Source organism: Mus caroli, unplaced genomic scaffold, assembly GCF_978045245.1.
Source record: "Mus caroli unplaced genomic scaffold, Mus_caroli_1 scaffold_15, whole genome shotgun sequence".
Lineage (NCBI taxonomy): Eukaryota > Metazoa > Chordata > Mammalia > Rodentia > Muridae > Mus > Mus caroli.
The window spans coordinates 85,335,648-85,348,474 of record NW_028227270.1 but is presented as its reverse complement, the minus strand read 5'-3'; the positions used below and the strand labels follow the sequence as shown (position 1 = coordinate 85,348,474).

General features: G+C 44.5%; 1 protein-coding gene across 4 annotated transcripts in view; it reads left to right on the top strand.

Annotated features, from left to right (window-relative positions):
- Nucleotides 1–12,827, top strand: part of Cdyl (chromodomain Y like) — a 206,582-nt gene that overhangs the window by 179,849 nt on the left and 13,906 nt on the right. For all 4 annotated transcript variants that reach the window (XM_021180697.2, XM_021180698.2, XM_029468275.2 and 1 more), the window contains 2 exons: nucleotides 10,514–10,770; nucleotides 11,970–12,142. In XM_021180697.2, coding sequence (XP_021036356.1) covers nucleotides 10,514–10,770; nucleotides 11,970–12,142 — 430 coding nt within the window. The remainder of the gene's footprint in view (nucleotides 1–10,513; nucleotides 10,771–11,969; nucleotides 12,143–12,827) is intronic.

Genomic DNA, 12,827 nt, shown 5'->3' with positions numbered 1-12,827 from the left:
GCGTAAACTCTCTTGAATTTGATGGCAAATAAGTCGGAAAGAGGTATAGTCATGACTGAATGAGTAGTCTGTTGCGAGGGAAGATGACTGGTCAAAATATGAACTTTACAGTAGCCTGAACATGATGATACCGTGCCACAAAGAGCCAACACACTGACTCCACATTGGTGGGGGCGGGGTGGTCACTGAACCAGTGACCTGTCTCCTGAGGGGAGGAGGAAGCAGGGGATCTTGGTGTTGACTAGTACTCCCCAGCTCCCTGCTGGATTCTGAGATCCCGGGCAGCTGTTACTTAAGTTTACTTGTTGGCAGTTTATGGTTCTTCTGTACTGTGAATGAAATGGCTGGTGAAACCCTCCTATTTTAGACCTTAAGTGTGCTCCATCACTGAGAGATACCAAGTGCATCAGCTGCTGAGTCGGGCTTAGCCACATCACTTTGGAAGATGTTACACCCTAGGAACCACAGGGAGCAGGCAGTGTGGACCAAAGGCATTTTCAAGGCGCTCCCTGGAACCAGTGGTGAGTCAGGGTAAGGAGGCCTGCCTCGCATAGCAGCACACCACACTCATGTGTCAAACACATCATTATTGTGTAGCCCTTGATTTAATTAGACTGGTCTTATTTGGGTTTAGGAAGGTATAATTAAGTATTTGCAGTTGATTTAAAGTTACATAGTCTCATTAATTGGTAGTTCTTTTTCGTCTCAAAATAGTATTTTTTCGATTTAACTCTCCTTACTGCTTTGCGTACTTAATTTTTTTAGATTAGCTCTCTGAAAAGTTAGCTATTAAGGCAAATCACTTTAATTGAAGACACCACAGCTCTTTGGTCCCTAAGCCTGTGTGCTCTTGGGTTTGTAATGTTTGCATTCACAGCTTTCCATCTATCTGGTTTCTGTCTGTTTCTGACAGTCCTGAGTTACCTTGCAGTTTTAATGAATTAGCTGTGTGCTTTGTGAATAAGATGGTGCCTATACATTTACTGCTTATAGTTCCCTTGTCCTTTACAAGAAGTCATGTGCAGTATCTTGTCCTTTCCCACTGCTAAGTCTGTACCACAGCTGTGTGGCACAAGGTGTCATGGCTCCCTCCCTGGCCCAAGGACAACCCCAGTTCTCATTGGAAAGTGGGGTCCATGTGTGCGCTCAGACCTGGAAACTGAGTCACTATCACAAATGCCTCAGAGGTATGAAATAGAATAGAACTGGAGTTCCAGAAAGCCTGTGCTGTTCAACTAAGTTTAAGTTTAATAGTTAGATAGTGGTTCTTAATTCATAGAGAAGGTTGTTGAAGGAGACATTTGAGAATGTGGCTAGAGGGATGGCCCTGTAGTTGAGTGTTTATTGTTCTTGTAGCAGGCTCAAGTTCAACTCACGAGGTAGCTCACAAACTGCCTATATCTCCAGGGAATCCAACAGCCCTCTGAATTTCTCAGGCAGAAGCACATATAGAAACACACTATCACATTATAAGAACTTAGGAAAGAAAGGTTTGATTTTAGTGGCCTGGGGACTTGATGGTGTCATTGTGCAGTAGAATAAAGGCGATTTAAACAAAGAGTGAGTTGCTGCATGAGTCAAGCAGATCAGAGCAAGGCAGGCAGGGCAGAGGAAGGGGCTGGGATTGCATGTGGGAAGAGCAGGGCAGGCCAGGCTGGTGCTGGGTCATCCCTTCCCACAGCCAGAGGCCTACCTGCCCAGCCACCCACCTGTCTTCCAGGGTGTCAGTGAGCTCTTGGGGAGAGAGGCAGGGAGGCTGTCTTAGTTATGACCAAGGCAACTCTTAAAGCATTGAAACAAAGCATTTCATTGGAGTCTTGCTTACAGTTTCAAAGAGAATTTTAGCCACACTGAGGAACATGGTGGCAGATGGCAGAGAGAGCTACTGGGCCTGGCATGGGCTTTGGAAACCTCAAAGCCCATCCCATAGTGTCATGTCTCCTCCAAGGCCATACGTAGTCTAACAAGGCTACACCCCCAAATCCTTCTAGTCCTTCACAAACAGATCACCAGCTAAGGACTAAACATTTAAATAGATGAGCCCCTGGGAGCCATCCTCCTTCAAACCACCACAGAGCCAGTGGCAGTGGTGGTGTTCAGGAGCCAGGCACAGAGATTGGATTGGTAAGCTTGAATATCAAGTCTGTGGATCTGTCAGATGTGTCTGAGAGTCTGGTTAAAACAAGGTGGGGGATCCTACCTAATGGCCCAGATGACATGGGTGGGGCCGTCTAGGACGGAATTGGAGCTTCTTGTGACATAAACTTCGCACACAGGTGCTGCTACGGAAGCTGCATTCTCATACCCCAGCCTTACCCATTGTGAGGGCCATGCCACTGTGATCTCTAGTCCCTAACAGTCTTGACTGAAATAAATACTGACTGGTGATCAGGAAACTGCCCTATATCCCAGAGCTTTAAAGGTACTGATGTGTGGTGCAGGTGGATGGTCTCCAGGGAGAGAACACAGCATCTCTCACCTGTTACCTCAGTAGCTCCAGGACCATAGTCAGACTGCTTGTGTTAGCCACATTGCGGTGACAGCTAAAGGAATTCCCAGTGTGAAACTAGCCGTTACCAGCCAGAGCAGGAAGGGCATTTGAGCCTTGAGTATCTGGCCTGACGGCAGTGTGGTAGTACCCACTGGTCAGTCTGGTCCTCTTACTCTCCGTGCTCCTCTTGTGTGGTTGGTCTGTGTCCAGAACCCTGAGTGCCTGGTAATTAATTGGAATGCTTGGCTGGAGCGGGAGGGTCACCCACTCTTACAGCCAAGCTCTCTGGGACTAGGCAGTGACAGGGTGTGGCTTCGCTGAGAAGAACTTGGGTTTAATTAAGATCCTCAGCAAGTTTGAGCTTTGTGTGTTCCCAGGGAACTAAGTTCATTCATGGACTTTCTCCAACATTCATACCAACACTGTCTTGCCTTGCTTCTGACTGAGGAACATTTATAACTGGGAAACTCAGATCCCTGGGTTGGAAGGGATAGAGGGAAGGGGGCCTTTTGTATTCTTTGTTTTATTATGAAATAGATACTAATGTTTCAAGGCTGCCTTTACTTAATATCATGTTCATGTGAAAATACCTCCCTCAATAAATTTAATTTTCAGATTGCGTAAACTGAAAAAGATTGTAGGTTTGAATAGGATTGAGTTGGGTGTGAATAACAATTTCAAATGTTAAACCTTATGAACATGGGTTATTCCATAGAGACCAAAGGCCTTGCTCTCTAATTTCAGAGAAAACAGAGGCTCTAGATATCTAAGATAGGTAAAATCAGTTTTAAACTCCGATTGAGACCCATATTGCCTTGACAACATATTAAACTCAAATACAGTTAAGAGGAAAATCAATGAGCGTTTACTGAATGGGAATTAGGATCGTACAGTTTGGGTGCCCCTGGTTAGTCAGGATTATGTATCATTAAAGAAGTATACAAAGTAGCAGAGTTATAAAGAAGTATCCTGTGCCCATCTATATCATTCGGAGTCACTGTTAGCTTTTGTGTAATTACATTCTTGATAAAATGACATGGAATACCATCGTCTGTCCGCATGCCACTTTTGATTTCTTAGTTAATTCTCAGTTGCTGTGATAAAACACCAAACCAAAAGCGACTTGGTGAGGGAATAGTTTATTACAGCTCTAAAGTAACACTGTCCTGAGAGAAGTCAGGGTGGGAACCTGGAGGCAGGAGCTGAGACAGAAGCCACGGAGGAGTGCTGCTTACTCGCTTGCTCCCCACAGCCTGCTCCGTTTGCTTTCTTCCATAACTGAGGACCACTCACTATGAGCTGAGCCCTCCCATATAAATGATGAATCAAGACAGTGCCCCCACAGACTTGCCTGCAGGCCAGTCTGTGGGAGGCAGTTTCTCAGTTACGATCCCCTAACAGTCTAGGTTTGTACAAGGTGACATAAACCAACCACCCCATTGCCTTCTGTCTTTGGTGAGATTTTAGAAATACAGCCATAGGATACCATGTATGTGTGTATGCATGCATGTATGCATAATAACCTTTTCCATTTTAAAAGTATATCTATTTAAATACATTGTGTATATAAAATACAAGACCTTATGTAGTTTCTATTCCTTTTCCACAGAGTAGACCTCTAAAGGTGGAATTTTGGGACAGAAGTTGATAGGCCATCTTACAGTGCTACTCAGAAATGTGCTTTTATTTGCCCTGACTTTATTGCTACGTTCAAGCCTTTGCTACCGGAAAGGTAGAAATGGTAGTTCATTTTTCTGCCCACACGATCACTTTTATACTTGGTGTTTTTATCCCTTAGTTTTGAGTTTGCAGCATGTCTCCTGTGTCGGTGACTGTCTGTGTGACTGAGTGGTCCCTTTCCATCTTCGCACCTAAGGCGTCACATTCATGCTTCCGTGTCAGCACAGTAGTAACATGAAGTCCTGAGTGTACCTGAGTTTTCTGTCCTGTAATGTTCTTTTCCACAGAAATCATGTTGCATTATTTTTCATTAAATACAGCTGTTTTTAGGAAAACAATCAAACTTTTTTTAAAGATTTATTTATTTATTATGTATAAGTACACTGTAGCTGTCTTCAGACACACCAGAAGAGGGCATCAGATCTCATTACAGATGGTTGTGAGCCACCACGTGGTTGCTGGGATTTGAACTCAGGACCTCTAGAAGAGCAGTCAGTGCTAACGCTGAGCCATCTCTCTGGCCCCCAAACTCTTTTTATTCATTCACATTTATTGCATGGTCCAGGGCAGTCTAACTGGTTCATGTGTTTCCTGATCTAAACTGTTTCCATTGTCTTGTACCAGAACTCATGTACTCTGTGTAGTTTTATGTAACTTAGTAAGGCACATTTCATTTCGCTGAAAAATTATAGTGTGTCTTCCTGTTAAATCTTTATTAGAAATATTGATGAAGTCTATTGGAACTTAAATTGGGAGATGTTTTAAGAAAGTGTTTGGTGTTTTCAAGAATCATGGTTCTATTTTTATTTTTTTTCTTTTGTAATGATCTTTGACAAAATTTTGATGGTATCTATTTATCCTGGTTGTTTTGTTTTTGAGACAGGCTCTCACTGCCTAGAACTCGTGAAGAAATGTCTACCTCTTTGATGCTGGAATACTGTGATTAAAGGCATGTGCCACCATCCTTGGCCTTAGTCATGGGTATTTTCTAACTATTAACTAGAATGTGAAATATGTATTTGTTTTTCTTGCCCTTACACAACTGTTAATGAAACAGGATTATAGTGCCACAAGTGAGTGTCTGTCCCTCCTCCCGCCTCCATGTGTTGAGGTCAGGGCTGCTGGGACCTGTAGGACCCAGGCCTACCAGGTCAAGGCCATTGGTATTAGGCTTTCAAGATGCATGGGAATCTCATCTCTTGCTTTCCCCTTTTGCTTCCTGACTGTGAAGTGAACACTGCCTGCCCCGTGTGTTCTCACCTTGGTGCGCTGCCCTGCCACAGCCCCCAGACATGGGACCAGTTGATCGTGGACTTAAAACCTCCATAACCATGTGATAAAATCAACCTTTCTGTGAGAGTGAAGTCCAGGCCTCAGGCATGCTAGGCTGGCACTGTCCTGCTGGCCCAGCATCTGCCCTGTGTTGCTACAGCCATAGGACACTGATTTAAGCAGGCATGCTTCTAAGGTAGCTGCTGCTGCGGTTGTCCTTTCTTGTTTATGGTTTGCCTTATTCCTGCTGAGAGATTGTTTCATCTTGAGAAATAGTATTTTCTCAAACAGTACTCCTTTTGAAGATATTATTTCCAGTATATTCTAAATGATTTTTATTCATTTTTTGTTGTTGATATGGAAGTAAGGGAGAGGTGGAATATTTTTCTTGTAATGAGTCCAAGTGGTTACTATTTTCTGCTTTAGTTAAGAGTGCCATTCCATCTTCTCTTCCCTAGAGTTCTGAAGGTAAGTAGAATGTGTCTCACACCCCCAGGTTGTCAGCATCGTGATTTGCCCATGTCTGTGTGTGCACACGTGATGCACATGCATCCTGACTGATCTTTGTTAAATACCCTGGGTCCATAGGTTTCCGACTTGCCTGACATAGAAAACGTTGAGTTCTTCTTCATAGGAGCATGTGCATCATCCTGAGCCTTGGAGGCGTGACTTGGGTTTTGGGGGGTTTTGTTTTTTGAACAAATTTTCTAATCTTAAAACTCACTTTTGAAAATAAAACTATTTACTCTTCTAGGTTTGTCTTAGAAATAGGCATAATAAGAAACATTTTTGGCAACTTCATTGCCCTAGTTGGTTTCTGTCGTGATGAGCACCGTAACCAGCAGCATTTTGGGTTTGTTTGGCTTAAGGCTCACATCATCAAGGATGTCACTGGATGATCTGTTTATGGTGTGAAGAATAGTTCTTCCTGGGTCCAGTCACCAGCAGGCAATTACAGTTGTGTGATTGTACTGTGGAGCAGTGAACAAGGAGCACTGAGGAGAGGTTTCCTGTCTGGCTAAGGAAGTCTATGGGGGTTGTTACAGGGGCAGCTGCATCACCCAAAGCCGTGTTCCTGGAGTTTACTGCACTGCCTGAGACAGCCCCCCAGCTCCATTGTCCCCTATCTCCAGCACTTGCTATTGCATACTTCACCTTGAGAGGGGCCCTGCAACCTAGGAAGTTTACTTTCTTCCTGGTTTCTTGGGTGCCCCCTAGAGTGTTGCAATGTGGAGGACTTTGTTACACAGTAGTTCTGCCCCAGGGTGTTGAACTGCTGGGTTAGCTTTGTGAATAACACAAATGAATAGGCTGAATAGGTCCTTGGAGTGTTGTGAATAGGAGTGAATGAAACAGCGTTGGCCCCACCCGCACAGGCCTTCTGGAATATGCCACTAGTAAATATATATGAAAGTGTGCTGAGAGAAACAACTTTTAGGGACTCTATAAAGGGAGTACAGGTGGTGATGGTGAGGGACCAGTACAAGGTGGGTTCATGAAAGACTTGGCATGACTTCCTGAAGACCAGAACTTTTAGCCATTTGAAGGTCTAGGGATAACCTTTTTTGTGCCCTGTATAAAGGCTGTCTTTGTATTACTCTAATGCTGATTTCCATCTGGAAGAAAGATGAGTACAGGCTGGACTTTGGTATTGTTATTTTTATGAGGCACTGCCTGTCCTGGGGTTTTCTAAACTTCTTCTCCATCACCTTATGATTGGTCAATAAAGAGCTGATGAGCCAATTAGCTGCATGGAAGAGAATAGGATGAGACTTCAGATTCAAGTGGGAGGGTCCAAGGGAGAGGAGAGAGAAAGAAAAGAGAGGGCATAGGGCCCAGGAAATGTGTTTGCCACTGGATTTGCCAGGAAGACACACCTGGAACAGAGCAGGCCAGTGCAAGACTCAAACTGCAGGTAACAAGGGGCCGGTGGCTGGGATAAATAGCTTAGCGGGTTATAATAGCTCAGGTCGTCAGCTTGTTAATAATAATACCAGATCTCTGCATCTATTATTCAGGATCTAAAGTGGACTAGAAAATAGGGTATAGAAACACCCTATTGTTATATTATAATAAAAGTAGCATCGGAAACGCCCAAAGAATTGTGGTTACATCTAGGGCAAAGTATTCTAGCAGAGGAATAATATGTTCAGAGGTAAGGAAGTGAGACAAACCTGCATGGGTTCAAGAAGAGCACATGGCTTGACTGTCCCAGTGAGAGCAGAAATGCACAAATGCTGTAGGCAGTCGGGATAGGCAGGGGCTTACCTTGTGGTTGGTGATATGGGATGCCAAAGCTCAGTCTTAATATGAGCACTTCCTATCTAAATAATGCATAGCTATGTATGTGCCTCATGCTATTCACAGATGGATAACAGGGTTCTCAGACTCTGGAATCAGCAGGGCCTTCATGCACAGTAGCTGTTGGTTGGTTGGTTGGTTAGACAGGATCTCATTTTGTAACCCTGACTGTCGTGAACTTTGAGAAATCTTCCTTCCTCTGCCTCCTAAGTACTGAGATTAAAGGCATGTGTCACCATGCCCAGCAAGTTGATTATATTTGTTACAGCCTTCAGTGATCCTTCATTCTTAGCTTTAAGGGTTGTTCATTAAATGAGAAGTATATACCAATTGTAAAATGTAGTGGGTTTCATTCTAGCGTTGCTGTAAGTGCATGTAATGTACTTGATCATTTAAAAACAAACAAATCTCTGCCTTATTCCCAACCTTGCAGCAGACTATTGCTCTTCCTGTGAAGGTAACTGCCTGCTTTGTCAGTATCGGCTCTCTGGACATCAGTTCCCGTACATATACTGATCTCCAATCCTGGAGGCCCAAGCCCCTCCCCTGAGCATTTTCCCATGAGTATCTTCACTAGGAAGTTGGGGAAGCCAGTGTCTCCAACTCTCCTCACCAGGATGCCCTGTGAAGACCCCCTACCCTCTAACTTGAGCTCAGTAGTTCAGAATCTCCCCATCCATCTCTCTGTTCTCCAGGAATTAGCTGTCCTATTGACTACGTTAAAGTGAGTCAGGCAGTCGATAACCAAGGAAGAAGTAGGGATAGCGAGCGTAGACCAGAGAAGCTCTGGTGGGCACACCAACAGAGAATGGTGCTGGAGAGCACAAGTGGAGAGTGCTTTGGGCACAAGCCATTAGTACAGATATTGAGCATTGCTTGGGGATGATCTGGCAGAAAAGAGAATGAAGCTAAAAAGCTTTCAGAGTGATTCAGCAACATCCTGCCTGTCGGGTGACGTTGTCATCGTCGGCTGTTCTTTTCAGGAATGAAACACTTCAGGTTACAAATCTTCTAGAAACATGCAGTCTGGATTTGCCTTCTGACTGATCCAGGCCACTGCTGAGAGAATTAACCCACTGAACAGTAGTGCTCTTTCTTTCCAGTGGGAATTGGGAAAATAAATTCTAATGTGGCTCACAGCGATTCCTGTGAACAAAAACTGTTCTGAGAGAATGAACACCAAGGTACTATTACACAAGCAAAAATACCAGTGTGCGTAAGACCCTGCGTATGTAGTATTCCTGCGCCTGTTCTTTAATGGGAAAGGAGAAACACTCGTTTCTTTCCATGTAAAGAATCTGGAAGGACACCTTAGAAACCCTGGCCTGGAGTACAGTAGTGGGGTAGGAGGCTTTTTAGCATATATCTTGCTATAGCTTTAGATTAGGGAATCAGAGATTGACACAGGGTTTCATGCTATAACCTCAGATATGTGATTTGCCTGTCTCTGCCTTCTGGGTGCCAGGGTGGCCAGTGTATGCCACTACATTCAGCTTATTTTTAGATTTTTAAAATTTTTTATGTGTATGAGACATACGTGAGTGCCAGCACATATATCTGCGTACGATGTGCATACAGCAAGTGCCCAAAGAGTCTAGAGAAGTATAGTATCCTTTGAAATTGTAGTCACAGTGGTTGTCAGCAGCATTGTGGGTGCTAGGAACTGAACTCAGTTTCTCTACAAGAGCAACAAGTGTTCATAACCACTAAGTCATCTCTTCAGCCTCCATTTTTAGATTCTTGAACCATACACATTTATAACCTGTTTAGATCTGTCAAAAAGATTAAGTGAGAATTGAATGGTTTTTATTGCCCAGATTGAAGCAGGTGGAGGTGTTTCCTCCTGTTGTAACAATCAAGGTACTTTACTGTCCACTGTATTATAATAAAAAATGTTGAGGGTCAGTCAGCAGGGTAGTAGTAGAGCATGTACCCAGCATGCATAAGGCCCTGGGTTTGATCTCGCACTGAAAAGAAAAGTTGAAGAACCATGTGCCAGGATTGGTTGAAACGGCATCCATGTTGATACTGAGGAGCGGTGGTGCATGATGGGACATTGCTAGAGAGAGGAGGGCCATCTTCAGGTCCTCCCCAACCTGTGCTTATTTAAACTTGAAAGCTGAGTGTCACGGCACATGCCTTTAATTCTAGCACTTGGGAAGCAGAGACAGAAGAATCTCTGTGGGTTCAGAGCCACATAATAAGAACTTATTGTCTCAGAAACCCACAAAACAGAAAGTAAGTGACGTGGTGAAATGGAATGGGGTCCAGTAGACTGACCTGGTAAGCATCTTCTGGGACAGCCTGAGCAAGAAGTCCTTGCTGTCTGTGATATCCACAAGGAACAGTGGCCACTTCTCCATAGGCCTGCCAAAGCATGAGGCTTCATCTCTGTCTCTCTTGGTCCCTCTTAGATTTAGAACAAGTAACATTGATTCCAGTCTTTTTCAGTCAGTCTCGTTTCCTTTTCAAATTCTCAGAGCGTGTGTTTTCTGTGAGACCCAGTTGCATTCTTTACAAGGCTCAGGTTTTGACGTTTTCTTTACAACACTTTTGCTTGTGTGCGTGTCCAACATTTTTCTCTCTGACCACCAGATAAGCAAAGCTGTGGTTTCTTTAAAAGTGAACTTGGGCAAGCCTCTAATTGGTGATATTCTCTAATAGCTAAGTCCTGGGTTTGCGATGGGCCTCTGTCTAATTCAGAGGCCACACTGGGGACTGGTTGATGGTAGGATGTCACAGACCACTGTGATTTCAAACTCTTGGCAGGTACATCTCCATTCATGGATGCGCTAGCAGCCAACGGAACAGTCACCATACAGACATCCGTAACAGGAGTGACAGCCGGGAAAAGGAAATTTATTGACGACAGAAGAGACCAACCTTTTGACAAGCGGTTGCGTTTCAGTGTGAGGCAGACAGAGAGTGCCTACAGATACAGAGATATTGTCGTCAGGAAGCAAGATGGCTTCACCCACATCTTGTTATCCACAAAATCATCAGAGAATAACTCACTAAACCCAGAGGTGAGAGACAATGCCCCAGGCTGTGGCTTCATGATTCTCCATGTCCTGGTGTCCTGCTTTGCTGAGTGACACTCTGCAGTCTTTCTAAGCCTTCTGGGGAGATGACAGCTGCTTCTCATCACACTTGTGGCCGTAGTGACAGTCACAGGAAGAGAATACTGAGGGGCTACTCCATTCTCCTAGTGTGGGGAACTATGGTTTTGAAGTGGGGACAGTAGCTTCATCCTTCCTGTCTTGGTCCCCCACTTCCCAACTCATCTGTAGAGCATAGGGCAGCAGCCTGCGGCCTCCCTAAAGTCCCGTGGAAATGGGTATACACGGAATCTGCTTTAGCTAAAGTTTCATCAGGATCTTGATGGGTTCTTTATTCAGACCAGATAGAAGTACCCTGGGTCTTAGTCCCTTTAAAGACTCTGACCGTCACCCCTCTGTGCAGGTGCCATCCACATTATAGCAGACACATGGCCTTGTCAGCAAGCACTTAACTAATAAGTGAGGGAGCTTTCGGTGGCCCTGGGTAATGTATTCAGAGTTTGGAAACCAATTCTGTGAAGGCTCTAGAATCCAGTGTCTGAATTTGCATTGTACCTCGGTTCTTATGGTTGCTTGTTTGCCATTGTGCACATCTTAGGCAAATGGGGATCTGGCCAGAATCCCAAAAGGCTGGTCCTTGGTTCACTTTTAGACTGCAGGGTACCTCTGATGCTTCTTGGAGGTCATTTCAAGTGGTGCATACCCTCTGACACTGGTGCACCCCCTGCTCGGTACACTTAACCCAGCAAATGATTTAGACTTCTGTCCCCATGGTGTTAGGTGGCTAAGAAAAACAGCCAAAAAGCCCTAGAACTGAACACATTTCTTGAAGCTGGCTGAATATGCCACCTGCTGTCCGAATTAGAAGTTCCAGAAACAGCCCTGTGCCTTGCCTTGTCTGCTGAGAGCCGAGGTGGGTGTAGAACAGCCAGGTGATGTAGATTCACATGCCTTTGCACCAATGATTGTAATTCACCACAGTAACCTCGAGCCATAAGCCCTGGCTAGAGAACATGAAAAGCATACAGAGTATTTATCGTCATGGTGGGTGGAAATCAGACTGGAGATGGCATTTATCTTAGACCTAGATTGTCCCATTAAAAAGTGCTTCGTAGGGTTCTGTGCCCAAAATGCTCTTGACCACTTGCACCTGTGGTGACTTTCAGGTGATGAAAGAAGTGCAGAGCGCCCTGAGCACAGCTGCAGCCGACGACAGCAAGCTGGTTCTGCTCAGCGCTGTGGGCAGCGTCTTCTGCTGTGGTCTGGACTTTATTTATTTTATTCGGCGCCTCACAGATGACCGAAAGAGAGAAAGCACTAAAATGGCAGACGCTATCAGGTACGTACAGATGGGGGCTTTCAGTGGATCGCTGGGGTGCTGCAGGGTACCAGTCTCTGAGAGAACAAGCCTGTACAAGCCTTGAGGAAAGTGTACATCATCCTCTGAAAGGCACTGTAGCAAGACTAATTAATTAATAAATAGGAATACTTGCCTTGCACCTATCACAGAATTCAGGGCTGGCTTAAGCTTGGGCCTTTGTGGACCATTGCAATAATTTAGCCTGTGTATTTGTGCTGTGTCTTATCTCCCAAACAACAACATACGGATTTCTGTCCTCTTGTGTTGTGCAGGCTTTCTGACAGCCCCATGAGCTCACACGGTGGGTGTGGTTTTTTTTTTTCTCGTCAGTGTAAGTAGTGCACATTCTAGTTTGTTGTCCTGACCCCCTTCCAACCACACGGAGAAGCAAACGATGCAGTTAATGCCCCATTTCCTTAGACTTTCCCAGAAAATAGACTAGTTTTTGCCTGTGTTCTCAGCCTTTTCTAAATATATTTTCAATTTTTTAAATGATGATAAAAATATGTATTTTGAGACATGTGCCTTATGACGTGGTTAAATCATTTGAGTTGTCCCTTGCATTTCTGTGGTGAGAGCATTGCAAACTTTTCTTTTGAGACAAGGTCTTGCTACATAGACAATCAGACCTTGAACTTAATGATCCTCCTGCCTCAGCCTTCCA